The following is a 13947-nucleotide window of genomic DNA, read 5'->3' as shown; positions in this document are numbered from 1 at the left end:
CAGTTCAAAACAAGCAACATGATTTTAAACAATAAGGTAATTAGAAAGATTTAATTCAAATGTTTTAGTTGTTATTTACTTACTTTATTTTTATGTTAAAGGTGGAAAAGAGGATGTTTGTTTAATACATTTTTGCAATATTACTTGAAACTGTCTTTACTAAATGATAAAAGACTATTTATTAGGTGCACTGAAAGTAATAAAATTAATATATGTCATCTGTGCACAAGGTAGGGCCTTAAAAACATCAGCCAATCGTTGACGTAATCATCGCATGAACGATTGGCCCTCTGGCTTGTCACTCACTGCCATTACGTTCCTTGTGAGAGACGTGCACGCTCCAGTAACTTTACACGAGTGACGCATGCGCATAGCGCATGAAACTACGTCTTTAGTTTCGGTTTGTTTTCATTATCGCTCCTACTTTCCTCCTCGAATTTGCACCATGGAAGAGAAGAAACCCAAAGGAGGACGTAAAAGAAAGACTTTTTAAGTCGCTGAGAAGAGGAGAAAATTGTCAGAATAACGTAATCTAACCAGAGTCGTTATTGTAGAAACATTTCAACACTGGAGAGCAATGAAGGAACAGAGAGGTGTCAAGACAGACGCGCAGTTCGCAAAAATTCTCCTCTACAGGTAACAGTGATTATTCTTTCTTTGTGGAATAATTATTGTTGTACTGTTATTCAGGTATATCGACGTTGTTCTTGTACTGTAGTTGTAAAGCAGTGACCAGTTTGCTACATGCTAGTTGAAATGGTAGTAGCGTCGACTGATCTAACTTTACGTCTTATGTGTTTATAACTTTATTATCATATAATTTCACATAATGAATCCACTGACGCGACACAGCATATGCCAGTAATAAACAAACACTCGTGTTCAAACACGCGTGCACGAGTTTTGGAAGGCGTTCCCTAGAAATGAGCTGTGAAGGAGGGAGGCTGTTCGTACGCATGCGCTTATTTAAAAAACTCAGTAACGGTCTTTTGATTCTCAGTCGGCGGAAACATCCTCTTTTGCGCCTTTAATTGCAATTCATGTCAGTTATCTTCCGTTCAAATTTTGCTTTTAAAATGTTACATTTTCATATTTTTATCTATTTACTTATTTATTTTATATTCAGCTTGCTTTAACTTGAAGTTATTAAAAGATCATCTGTTAATGAAGTCACAGGGAATTATTAACGAATATTTTATTATCAGAGTGCAGCATTTTATCAAGGTTTTTTGGTCTTGTGTAATTAAATAAAACAAAAAAGTAAAAGGGTCATTTTTTACAGTTGGGTTAAAAGAAGTTTAATATTATCAGCGTTTTAAAGATTTTAAACTAATTCCAAAACAGCTTGCGTTTCTAAATAAGCGACGCGCAGAAAATGTCATTCATGTCATTTTATAGATTGCACTCATTCACTTCACACATATATTATACGTGCTTTAAGGAGTTTATAATATAGCGCTGTTCCAGTAAACACATGATTATGTCTGGCCGAATATTTTTTGTGTTATTCGGATGAATTCGTTATTCGTTTTGAAGCCATTATCCGTGCCCTTCCGAATAACGTATTCGGCATGCTAGAAATTCAATGGCTTTTAAAATTCGAAGTCTGATTTAGATGCAAAATAAAATTCAGTGTTAAAAAATTTGATGTAAAATAATTCAGTGCTAAGAATTAGAATTCAAAATCCAATGGCACAGATTTCCTTCCATACAAATAGGGAAATTAGCTTCATTTCGCTGAGAAAGACGGAAAATGTGACTGGCCGAAACAGCAGGGAGCAGCCCTGTGGCGACAGAACATGACATCTCCGTTCCCTTCCTTCAGGGAACAAGGGTTACATCTGTAACCGAGACGTTCCCTTTCTGTCAGTCACTATGACGTCACGTCGTGACCAACGAATTGGGAATCCCTACCAAAATGCCACTGGGGCTGACCTCTTCCAGTGTCTGCATAAAGCCCTCCGGTTCCACTTAAGGCAGAAGGCCGGGAACCAGATGTTCCTTTAACCCCACAGTAGTGCCAGCGACTGGAAACCGCCTATCTGAGCAGGATAGAAACGTTAAGGAAGCCACCGCCCCGTTAGGGGTTAAAAGTGGGTAGGCTTGTGCCGGTGTTAAATTTTCATGTTACGGTGATTTATGAAGGTTTTATTACGGTAGACGGTATTACCACGGTTTTTAAATGCATTACAAAAACAAGTTGAAAAGATGAGCAAATGTCATTGTTATAGTGTAAATACAGTAAAAGGTTTAATAACTTAAACTTGTTAAAATGATATAAATAAAACAATACCCAGTTGAAAATTTGTAAACTGAACCAATCAGATTCAAACAGAATAAAGTCCAAACTGCAAATGCAGTCAACTTTAGTGGTTTAAATGATTCAATTGCAAAATATCATCAGTCCATATGCAGCCTGACGTTGGAAAGCCACTTTGACCGTTGACTGTATGGCTACAGCTGAAGATGAGCCAGCAGCAGCACTGCTAGATGCTTGAATACTATGTAAAACAGAGAATAAAAATATTACTTCATGCCTTAAAGATGCATTTTAGACAATTATAGAGTATAAAAGAAGGTAAAGCTTACTGATTGTTTGTCTTTTTTGCTTGTTTGTATGATTAAATATGATACATAAATATATGTGTTCCATACATAGTGAAATTCATTACGTAACATATTTAAAATGGTTATTATTACTGACTGACAGTCAGACAGTGACACATCACTCAATTCACATAGCGCATTGAACAGTCAATGAAAATATACATACTGTCCATAAAACACAATTTAGAGGATTAAAATAATTTTTTAAAAGATTGTAATGCGTGACCTGGTAAGAACCGGTAGATGTGAAAGTCGGCATACCTCTGATCTGATCTACTGGCCGTCCTTCAACGGGATGCCCAGCTGATGCCTGACCAACGATCACCGACCGAACCCGCTTAATCTCCACTAAATCTCCTTATCCGTTCACCCAAGGGTTTTTCCCTCCTAGGACTTTTTTTTAACTTCATCGGATAAAAGCCCGGGTTTTTTTTTCTCCTAGGGTTTTTTTTTACCCCGGGGAGGCAGCCTTTTTGGGCTTTACTTAGCTTCCTCTTCTAGACGATACTTTAGTAATACGTTCGCTTATAATATTGAGTCATAGCTGCAGCAAATTTACCTGCTTATGCTATTATGTATTTTGTTGTGCTATCTGTCGTTTTTCTGTGCTTTTCACTGCTTCTATTTATGTAAAGCTGCTTTGAAACAATTGACTTTTGTGAAAAGCGCTATATAAATAAAATTGAATTGAAATGAAAAACTCTAGCAGCTGCGCTTTGCACTAACATTAATTGTAGTCTGTTTATTAAATAAATAACTTAACGTTAACTGTCATGCTCAGTGTCAGCTATAATTAATAATATATGTTTTACCAGATAGCAAGCGGTAGGATAGCTAATATAACGTTGCTTAATAGACGTAAAAATATTAGACAAACTAAACAGCGTAACGGTAGCTAGCTGAACCTTAGCATTGCTAAGCGGACACGTAACTCTTATTATTTAGACACAAGATATGAAATATGATGCAATATGTCTTACCTTTATCTCCGTGAACTGTGGATGATTGTCTCGAAGATGCATAAAGTTAGTGTTCCCGTAATTTGCTGACCCTTTCCGTCCACATATTCTACACATAGGGAAACTGTCTATCACCAGCACTCCCTCTATGTTTTTTCACGAAGCCAAAACAAACTTTTAGAATGTGTAAAAATAGTCAGCACGTATGGTAATGTATGAGTGACACCTACGCAGCATCCGTGCAGTGTAATTTGAACCGGTCAAAGGAAAAAAAGAATGCACATCTTTTCGCGGTAATTTGAAGACCCCGCAATAAAACTACCGTGCAGTTTTACTACCATGGTTTACCGTATTACCGAACACCGGCACAAGCCTAATAGTGGGTGAAAGTCAACCGTAGTTGAGGAAAAGACAGCTGTGGCTGTGTAAGCAAAGCAGGGCTCTGCTGACGGAAACGTGGGCTAGTAGGATTAACCCCACGGAAAAATACTCACAAAGGAACCCAGTGGGACGCATTGTGGATGCCCGAGCCAAACACATAGGTTCGCGAGGATGCAGCTATTGAGAGGGTTCAGCCTTCGAGCTCCTCTTAAAAACCTAATAACTATAGTGCTGGCCGACCGATCTGCTGTTTGAGTGATGTGCAGATATGGCGGCAACGTCAACTTTAATGGTGGAGGGTGACAGCCTACACTCCAACCGGTGCTGAAGGTATGAAAGCATGACATTAATGGGGCATTCTCGGGGGTCTTCGTGTTGCGAAGAGCATCAGACGACGAAAAGGTTATTTAAGCGTTTCCGCGTGTCTAGTACACGGCGCTCGCGCTGCAGTGATGGTGTTAGATACCGTTTGCGATAAATCACCTAAACCTACCGCCCGCTCAGCGACCAACGTGGAGATACCACGGGTCGGGTGCCAACATGCCTCCTCCTCGAGAATAAATGTCCTTCTTCAGGGGAATTCCCCAGGGAGCGGCTGTCGAGAGGAGCATCAGTTCTGGAACCAATTCCTGGTCGTCCAGTAAGGCGCAACCAGTAGAAGGCTCTCCTCGTTCTGCCTGACTTTGCACAGAGTCTAGGGATGGGCGATATGGCCAAAAAAAAAATATCACGGTAATTTCAGTTGTTTGTTGCGGTGACGATAAAAATGACGATAAATTATTTTCTTCTGTAAAATATCAGATTAGGTTATGTTTAAGTTGTGTTCCAGTGACTGTGCTGAAAAACATCACACAACAACAATTACACAATAATAATTCAAATCAATTACAAGTTTAAAATGTAAACACAGATTCTGTATTTATTTATACTCTCATGGTGCAAAAATAGTGCAAACAGGAAAAGTAACAATGTCTTTAGATGTGTTTCAAAATTACAACAGAGTACAACTGCAAATAAACCCTGATAAAGTAACAAACATGTTAAAGTAACCTGATAAAGCAAAGAAGTTTAGTGTGGAACAGTCAATAGTCCCTTTCACACATACAGTCTTTACTGGTAATTTACTGGTAAATTGCAGTTAACAGGTAATGTGTGAACAGAACCTTTCTGGTAAATCTGTACTCCCAATTTACCAGTAAGACAGGTTGTAAGATTACCAGTAATTTACCAGTAAGTGCCATTTGTGAACAAAAAATATAGGATTAACAGCATTTAGAACAGACGACGTCAGACTGCGCTGACAGCTTCGGCTTAGGGCCAATCAGAACATTTTTTTTATAGATGATGCGTTTACCCCCGCATGTTTCCACACATGTGCTGCTTAAAAGTCGAGCACACCTGAAGTTAACATCCACATTTCTTCACCAAAGTTGTTTCAAACAGCTTACCATCTATTTGCCAAATTGCCGAGGTCCTTAGCACACCCTCTGTGATTTGCAGAAGGCCCTTAAAGCAGCCTAGGCGGATATGCAGCGAATATCAAACCTAAAACTAACTTTACCTCGCTCCTCTGTGAAGCCCTTATGTGCACACGCAGGTTCCGTTTGACGCCGTCAAAAGTAATGATGTTTGGTCACGAGCAACTTCGCGACCGTCAGTGTTTGCCACAGATGTGAAAACAACAAAATACGGACCGTGGACATTAAGTCATAACCCGCCATTGTTACAAATACAACACGAGCTCACCGGCCGCGCGCCACAGGTAACTTCTGCTTTTTCTCTGAGTTTACTGGTATTTTGATGTGTGTGAATGATGTCTTACTGGTATAAAGACGGAACGTCACTGCATGTGTGAACAGCACATTTTTGAATTTACCGGTAAATTCATTCTGGTAAATTCATTGTAATAACAAGAAGCACCTCCTCAGCCTCACGTCCGCCTTCCTCCATGTTTGTTTTCACTCCGCACCTGAACAGTGAATTAGGCGCCCAAACTACCTCATCAACTAGATTTATCGTTGTTACCGTGAGGCGACAGATTTTCATTGCGAGGATATTTTTTGGCGGTATATCGCAAACGATAAGATATCGCCCATCCCTAACAGAGTCTGTGCGATTAAGCTCACTGGAGGAACACATATTTGCCCATCCCCTGCGGCCAGCTGTGTTCCAGCGCATCCACGCCAAGGCTGCCCTCGGTTAGTGAATAAAACAGGCGACAATGGGTTGTGTCCGGGGACACAAACAGATCGATCTGCGCTCGACCGAAACATTTCCAAATCAGCTGAACCATCTGGGGGTGGAGTCGCCATTTGCCGGGGCACGCTGCTTGTTGAAGCACGTCTGCTGCTGTGTTGATGTGAATGGCACGAAGGGACTTCAGATGCTCCTGACTTCAAAGGAGGAGATGATGAGCGAGATGCGAGAGGTGCCGAGAGTGCAAACCGCCTTGACGGTTGATATACGCAACAGTCGCAATGCTGTCGGTGCGAGCTAATACATCCTACCCTCACAGCTCCGTAGCGGAGCGTACAAGTCCCAGATATAGAGCCCACCGCTAGCGGCAGTTGGGGTGCTATGCACACCCCTGAGACTGCAAGCCCGTCGTACGTGGCTGCTCATCCCGTGCTGGGGGCATCGTAGTGCTACAGAATGCCCGAAGACCTGTCTCAGGGGCATATCTTGCCCTCAGAAACGCTGGGTCTGACCACTGGGTGCAATTGAAACGACACGTAGGTGTAATGGTTACACGGTGTATGCTGGTGCGCCACACTCTCCTTGGGACTCGATCGTAAAGCCAACGCTGAAGCGGTCTCATATGGAGCAGCCCGAGCAGTGTCACAGCCGCAGCTGCAACCATACCCCTAGGAGCTCTGAAATTGTTTCAGCGGGACCGCGCTCTTGCCCGAAATGTATTCAGGCAAGTCAGGATTGGCTGGACACGCGCTTTTGTTAAACGTGCCGATGAAACGATCGAGTCCAGTTCCATACCAAGAAAAGAGATCCTCTGAACGAGGCAAAGTTTGCTCTTTTCCCAGTTGACCCGAAGACTCAAACGAGCGAGATGCCGAAGCGTTAAGTCTCTGTGTTCGCGCAGCGTCTGCCGAGAATGAGCTATTATAAGCCGACCGAGACACCTCGTGGGGACACAGGGAGAGAGAGACAGCTCGAATGGTGGTACTTTGTATTGATATCCCCTCCCCTCGGCCGAATTCCATGTTCGAGTCAGCTCTTCGTGCCCACGGGGAAAGAAAGGCACAGGAGGTGAGGAGCGAGAGGACCAAGCAGCTCAGAAGTACCAATCATGCAGACGGGCTGGTTCGGGAGGAGGGGGTTGACCCTTCCAACCCTACCACTTCCGCTGCACAAGCGGGCACGGCCGCCATCTCCAGGTCGAACTCCACCTCGGAGGGAAAGGGTGCTCCCCTCTAATGCTGCTGAAGTGGCGGGACCAGAAGGAGGTCCAATGGATTCGGCAGAAATCATAGAACACGACTCTCCGGTCTCCAACGGGACCTCAACCAGGTGAGGACGAGGAGGCTGGGAGGTTTGCAGCCGCACCATGGCGGCATTCAGCACTGCAAGGGCGCGGGCGTCCTTCCCGTAGAAACGACAGTCGTCTTCGCAATCCAAGAGGGTTATGCTCTCACAGAGAGAACAAAAACCCTCCACGAACGCTGCGTCGGGGTGCTCGATACCCAAGCACGAAAACGGCGCTTGTGACAGTCTCTGGAACCCCTGTACTTCTGCATCCAAGATCACACAGAGGAAAAGCTATCCTGAAAAGGACACTGATCTCCAAATATACGAGAGAGTGGCTGTCTTTAAAAAGACACAGAGCTCTCACGTATCACTCTTTCAGGGAAATCACTCCATAGGTGCTCAGCTGGTGATGCGCACAGGGAGAGGCAACGCACACACTGAAACTCAAAATAATAAAGAAGAGCAGTGGAACTGCGGCGTCCGCTGTGGTAGTACTGCTTGTCCAACCAACTTCAGCAACCGTTCCCAGAAGAGCAGAGAGTAGCTTCTCAGTAGCAGATATTGCCGGCTTTCGACGCAAAAAAGCTAATTTCCCTATTTGCACCTGCTGCTTATATACGCACCTGGCGGGGCAGCGCCAGCATTATGCAAATACCTCAATGCCAAGTTCATTGGCGTTGTAGTAGTAAACAAAGCAGATTGGTCTCTCTAAGCGTGTTCCCAATTCATCGGTCACAACGTGATGTCGTAGTGACCGACTGAAAGGGAACTCCTATATACATATACAGATCAAAGAGGTACAAGTTGCTATTATTTTTATTGTACTTGCCTTAAAACACAGATGATCAAATTAAAGCAGCTGCATCGACTGTATACAATACACTTTCATCAGGTAAGTAGCAAATACGAAACAAAAAAATCAATAGACCATATTACCCATAGACGTAAGTCATACATACCATGCAATATTACAATAGGTACCCCCTCTAGTTATGAAATACTTGGAGAATAAATCATTTATAATTTTCCATATATTCTTACCCCCTTATTACCCCAAACTTAAAATATTGTTCCCTTATACCTACAAGTATGTACTGTAAAGGTACTCTGTTGTTACAAGTAGGTACACTGTAAATTCAGTTTAATTATGCGGTACATTGCGGGTCGTAATATAAAGTGTTACCATAAAAAGAAACAAATGTTAATCATGAGTTGAACTGTGTGTTGTGGGAAGAAACTGAAGGATGAAGTAGCGGAAGTTTATCATCATTATCATCATCCTCTCTAAATGTAAAACAATCTAGTTGATGACTGATTGTGACTCATAGAGCTGCTTCATTACTCTCATCTCTATTACAGCTTACAGATTTACTCTGTCTGATAAAAAATGTATTCAACTCTTAAACTCTGCCACCTCACATATTGCATCATTACATTTATTTAAACATTTTGAATTTATGAAAAATTGAATAACTTAAACTAATACAGACGACAAAGCCAAGCAGCAGAAGATATCATGTCAAAAGCTTCGATGTAAAATTGAGATTAAAACAAATACATGTCATCATGCAGAATATACAAACTATAACAAACATAAAAACTCACATCATTTCTGTAGACTCTCACCTCTGACTAAGATCCAGCTCTTTGGAGACTCTCCTTTCTCTGGGTGTTTACAGTAGTAGAAAGCCTCATGTGACTTTGAGACTGTAGGGATGATCATCATGTCTCCTGTAGTCTGATTCTGCACCACTGATCCATCTTTATAAAATTCAGCTCTCAGGTTAGAGGGTTTTTTATCTCGATATAAACAGCGTAGAGTCAGAAGATCTCCTTCAGTCACAGGATGAACAGGACTGTCCAGATTAACATCACCGTCTACACAACAGAAGAAATGACTGATGATAGCAAGTAAAAAATATTGTTTGATTTCAACACTGTTTTATTAGATTGTTTTATTTGGCAGAAAATAAATACACTTGCAACACCCTAGTAAATATTGTATATACAGTAACAACACAATTAAACACAATCATCTAGCAATGTCCTTGCAAACACCTACAAACAACCTTGCATTGTGATGTCAAGTACCAACACAATCATTTTAGTATGAGAAATAACTTTAGTGAGGTTTTCCTTTAAGCTTCACTGAATATACTGTAGACATTTCTGTTGATATATTGATACAGTATGTTGTAACTTGTAAACACCTAAAATGCTATACTTTTATTGGGTAATGACCATAATTGACAAAATACAAATCAAAACAGGTAAAAGTTTGCACACTACAATGATATTTTGCATGTAAATGTTTTAACCTGCTTTCTCACAGTTATGATCATGTGCATGTGTGTGTGTGACGTGTAAAACATAAACATCACAAGTAAAAGCTAACATGTCTACTTAACCTAGCAATGCAAAACAGTGTGTTCGCGACTCATGCAAATTTTGTAAAAACGTCAAAATCTCTGCTGACATTCTGGATAACTACAATGGATGTTTAGATACTGACATCACTGCATGCAAGTAACCTGACAAATCTCAAAAGTCCATGTAAATGCAGTGTTATTGATTTGCATGTAAACTCATCAAAACATGTTTTAGTAATATGCTGCTTTTTGATAGATACCAAGTGTTGTGCATGTAAATGCACAAACTCCCTAAATTAAGATAAAAGGGGCTGCATGTCAATGTAAAAAGGGTGTGTAGGGAGTAGGTGAACAGTTTTCAACCACATGTTAGTTTCTTGGTTAAAAAACATGGATTAAGAATGACAGGTTTGGACTATATGGTACTTTGCTTTTAGATTGGTGTATTTATGGCTTATTTGGATTTTACAACTTATAAAGTTGTTAAACTGTGTTGGAATCTACTGATAGAATAAAATCACACAGAAACTGAAATTACTGTTCATGAAAAAGAGACGTCCTATACAAGTGGTCCTCAATCCTGTTCCTGGGGACCCATTGCTTTGCACATTTTCAAATACATTTTAATCAATTTTCTGTATATGTCAAATTAACTGTAAATACATGTGTCTTATATCTGCTTTATGTTTGCCAGCTGTCAACATTTATGCATTCAGTTTTCATGCATCTGCAATTAAAACTACAGTCATGTAAACTCACAGTGTACTGAGATATTAACATGATGAAGTTTCTCTCCAGATTCAGACTGACACCAGTACACTCCAGTATCAGATGTGATGAGAGAACCGATTATACATGTAGATGTTGTTCCTGTAGATCTCGTGTCTGATGATGAACAAGTTATCAGTTTATCTGTGTATCTTCTCACTGTCCATCCAGTAGAGTTACTGTGATCCTCACAGCTCAGAGAGAGAGATTCAAATATGAAGTGTTGAGTTCTGCTGGGTCTGATGATCAGAGAGACTGAAGGAGAAACACCTGAGAAAAAAATGTCAGAAAATTAATAAATAAATGATATATGACAGAGAGTGTAAGATATTGTTGTTGTTTAGTTGTGTGTGATGGACTCACCAGTGATCCACAGTGTTTGTGTGTTACTGTCCTTTGTGTGATAGACTGGATCTCCTCTCTCTGCTCTGCACATATAAACTCCTGTGTGCTTCACAGTCACTGAACTCACTGTGTAGATGCCTTTAGATCCTCCACTGCTGACTGATGTCAGCTCATAACCTATAAAAAAGTAAAAATGTTTTAAAGATTTTTGAAAATTGTATTGAAGAGTACTGAAAATAGACAAAACAAACTCAGAAAAAAACAAACAAAATATTTACAATACACGTTGCCATTTACTATGGTGTCTTAATTTGAAGTTGGGAGATAAAAAAATCATAATTGCATTAATACACTTACTGTATATTCCTACCAGCAATCCAAAATAGATGAGTAACTACAATAACTGACTACATTGTGTATGTATATGTGCTGTATATTTACAGTACACAGTAACACTTTGAATAAGATTGTATTAGTAAACATTAGTTAATGCATTAACATGAACAAACAATGAACAACATAGTTTTTCAACATAATTCTTGTTAATGTTAGTAAATGTCATTTACATTTACTCATTTAGCAGACGCTTTTGTCCAAAGTGACTTACAAATGAGGTAAACAATATAAGCAATTACAGCAACACAAGAACAGCAATACACAAGTGCACTAGAAATAGTCTCATCAAGTCCAACAAAGTATACATAGCCAAGGGTTGGTTAGTATTTTTTTGTAACAATGTACAGATAAAGATAAAGAAAATGAAAATAGAGAATGATAATAATGTTAAAGGAATAGTCTACTCATTTTCAATATTAAAATATGTTATTACCTTAACTAAGAACTGTTGATACATCCCTCTATCATCTGTGTGCGTGCACGTAAGCGCTGGAGCGCGCTGCGACGCTTCGATAGCATTTAGCTTAGCCCCATTCATTCAATGGTACCATTTACAGATAAAGTTAGAAGTGACCAAACACATCAACGTTTTTCCTATTTAAGACGAGTAGTTATACAAGCAAGTTTGGTGGTACAAAATAAAACGTAGCGCTTTTCTAAGCGGATTTAAAAGAGGAACTATATTTTATATTTGGGAGTACTTCGACTCGCCTGAAAAGTCCGCTCCCCTTCTCACTCTCATAATGGGAGAGGGAGGGTGTTACTGCGCCGAGTCGAAGTACTCCCAAAAGTGCTATTACGCCATAATTACGCGCTTACGTGCACGCACACAGATGATAGAGGGATGTATCAACAGTTCTTAGTTAAGGTAATAACATATTTTAATATTGAAAATGAGTAGACTATTCCTTTAACATGTCATTTCCCCTGTATACTGTTCTTTACGGTAAAAGGTGCCCCTCTTCGTGTTACTTGGGTACTAGGGTGGCGCATGCGCAGTGTGTGGTTTGGCGCGCAGTGTTTTGGTTTTGCACGGTGCTCTCGTGTGTGTACCGAATGGTATGCTAAATAAAGTGAACCATTTGAAATAAACGTTGTGTTTATTAGAACTAACATGGCAGCAGAGGATGGCTGCTAGTTATAAAGTTCCGCCAAAGTTTGATGAAGCCAGGCCGTACGAGTGTTGGAAAAATGAAGTCAATATCTGGCAGCGGGTCACTGACCTCGACAAGAAAAAACAAGCCCTTGCTGTTGCTTTGGGGCTCGAGGGAAGAGCTCGGGAAACGGCGATGGAAATACCTGGGGAGGACTTGGACAGTGATAACGGTATGGAAACGTTAATGGCAAAGCTTGACGAAATATTTCTGAAAGAAGAAAAGGATATATGAAGCCTATTCTTATTTTGATAGCATAGCAAATAATAGTTCAGTTTCCAGCTCTGACCCTTCTCGCATTGGCCTCCGTTAAGAGGGTAGGGGATCTACATTCATTCTCCATCGACGATTCATGCCTTCAGTTTGGTCCTGCTGTCTCGAGCGTAACACTCAGACCCAGACCAGGCTACGTGCCCAAAGTTCCCACCACTCCCTTCAGAGATCAGGTGGTGAGCTTGCAAGTGCTGCCTCCGGAGGAGGCAGACCCAACCATGGCTTTATTATGTCCCGTACACGCACTGCGCCTCTACGTGGATCCCACACAAAGCCTCAGGCCCCTCAGACCAGCTCTTTGTTTGTTACGGTGGTCAGCAGAGACGGAAAGCTGTCACTAAGCAGAGGATGTCTCATTGGATTGTAGAAACTATCGCACTTGCTTATAATCTGCAGGGCACCCCATGTCCATTTGAATTGAAAGCTCACTCCACTAGAACTGTTGCCTCATCTTGGGCACTCGCTCGTGGTTCCTCGCTAACAGACATCTGCAGAGCTGCTGGTTGGGCGACACCTAACACGTTCATTAGGTTTTACAGTGTTCGTGTTCTTGCAGCCTCTGACTGACGCTACACAATAACTGTCAGTATGGAAGGCCATCCAGTCAAAATGCGTAATGGTTTGATTGACTTTCCTCCGCTGCCCTGGCAGCCTGATGTTGCGGAGCATCCGCTGTCAGCCTCTCACTAGCTGCATCCTCGCGAACCTATGTGTTTGGCTCGGGCATCCACATTGCATCCCACTGGGTTCCTTTGTGAGTATTTTTCTGTGGGGTTAATCCTACTAGCCCACATTTCCCTCAGCAGAGCACTGCTTTGCTTACACAGCCACGGCTGTCTATTACCTCAACTGCGGTTGACTTTCGCCCACCATCAGCCCTTAACGGGGCGGTGGCTTCCGCAGAGTTCCTATTCTGCTCAGATAGGGCGCTTCCCAGTCGCTGGCACTACTGTGGGGTTAAAGGAACATCTAGTGCCCGACCTTCTGCCTTAAATCCTATTCTCCATCTCCTTAAGTGAAACCAGAATGCTTTATGTAGACACTGGAAGAGGTCAGCCCCAGTGGCGTTTTGGTAGGCATTCCCAATTCGTCGGTCACGACGTGACGTCGTAGTGACCGACTGAAAGGGAACGTCTCGGTTACGTATGTAACCCATGTTCCCTGAAGGAAGGGAACGGAGATGTCACGTCCCGTCGCCATAGGGCTGCTCCC

At 41.5% G+C, this 13947-nt stretch overlaps 1 protein-coding gene across 1 annotated transcript in view; it reads right to left on the bottom strand.

Annotated features, from left to right (window-relative positions):
• Window positions 1–9036: 9036 nt before the first annotated feature.
• The window catches only part of LOC129425551 (Fc receptor-like protein 5), a 199026-nt gene continuing 194115 nt past the window's right edge, over window positions 9037–13947 (bottom strand). The window contains exons 17-19 of the mRNA XM_073856663.1: window positions 10931–11089; window positions 10559–10837; window positions 9037–9308 (exon numbers count right to left, since the gene is read on the bottom strand). Of these exons, the coding sequence (XP_073712764.1) occupies window positions 9037–9308; window positions 10559–10837; window positions 10931–11089 (710 nt within the window). The remainder of the gene's footprint in view (window positions 9309–10558; window positions 10838–10930; window positions 11090–13947) is intronic.

This window comes from Misgurnus anguillicaudatus, chromosome 19, assembly GCF_027580225.2.
Source record: "Misgurnus anguillicaudatus chromosome 19, ASM2758022v2, whole genome shotgun sequence".
NCBI classification, from domain to species: Eukaryota; Metazoa; Chordata; class Actinopteri; order Cypriniformes; family Cobitidae; genus Misgurnus; species Misgurnus anguillicaudatus.
The sequence above is the reverse complement of the archived record's forward strand: the minus strand, read 5'-3'. Positions and strand labels throughout refer to the sequence as shown.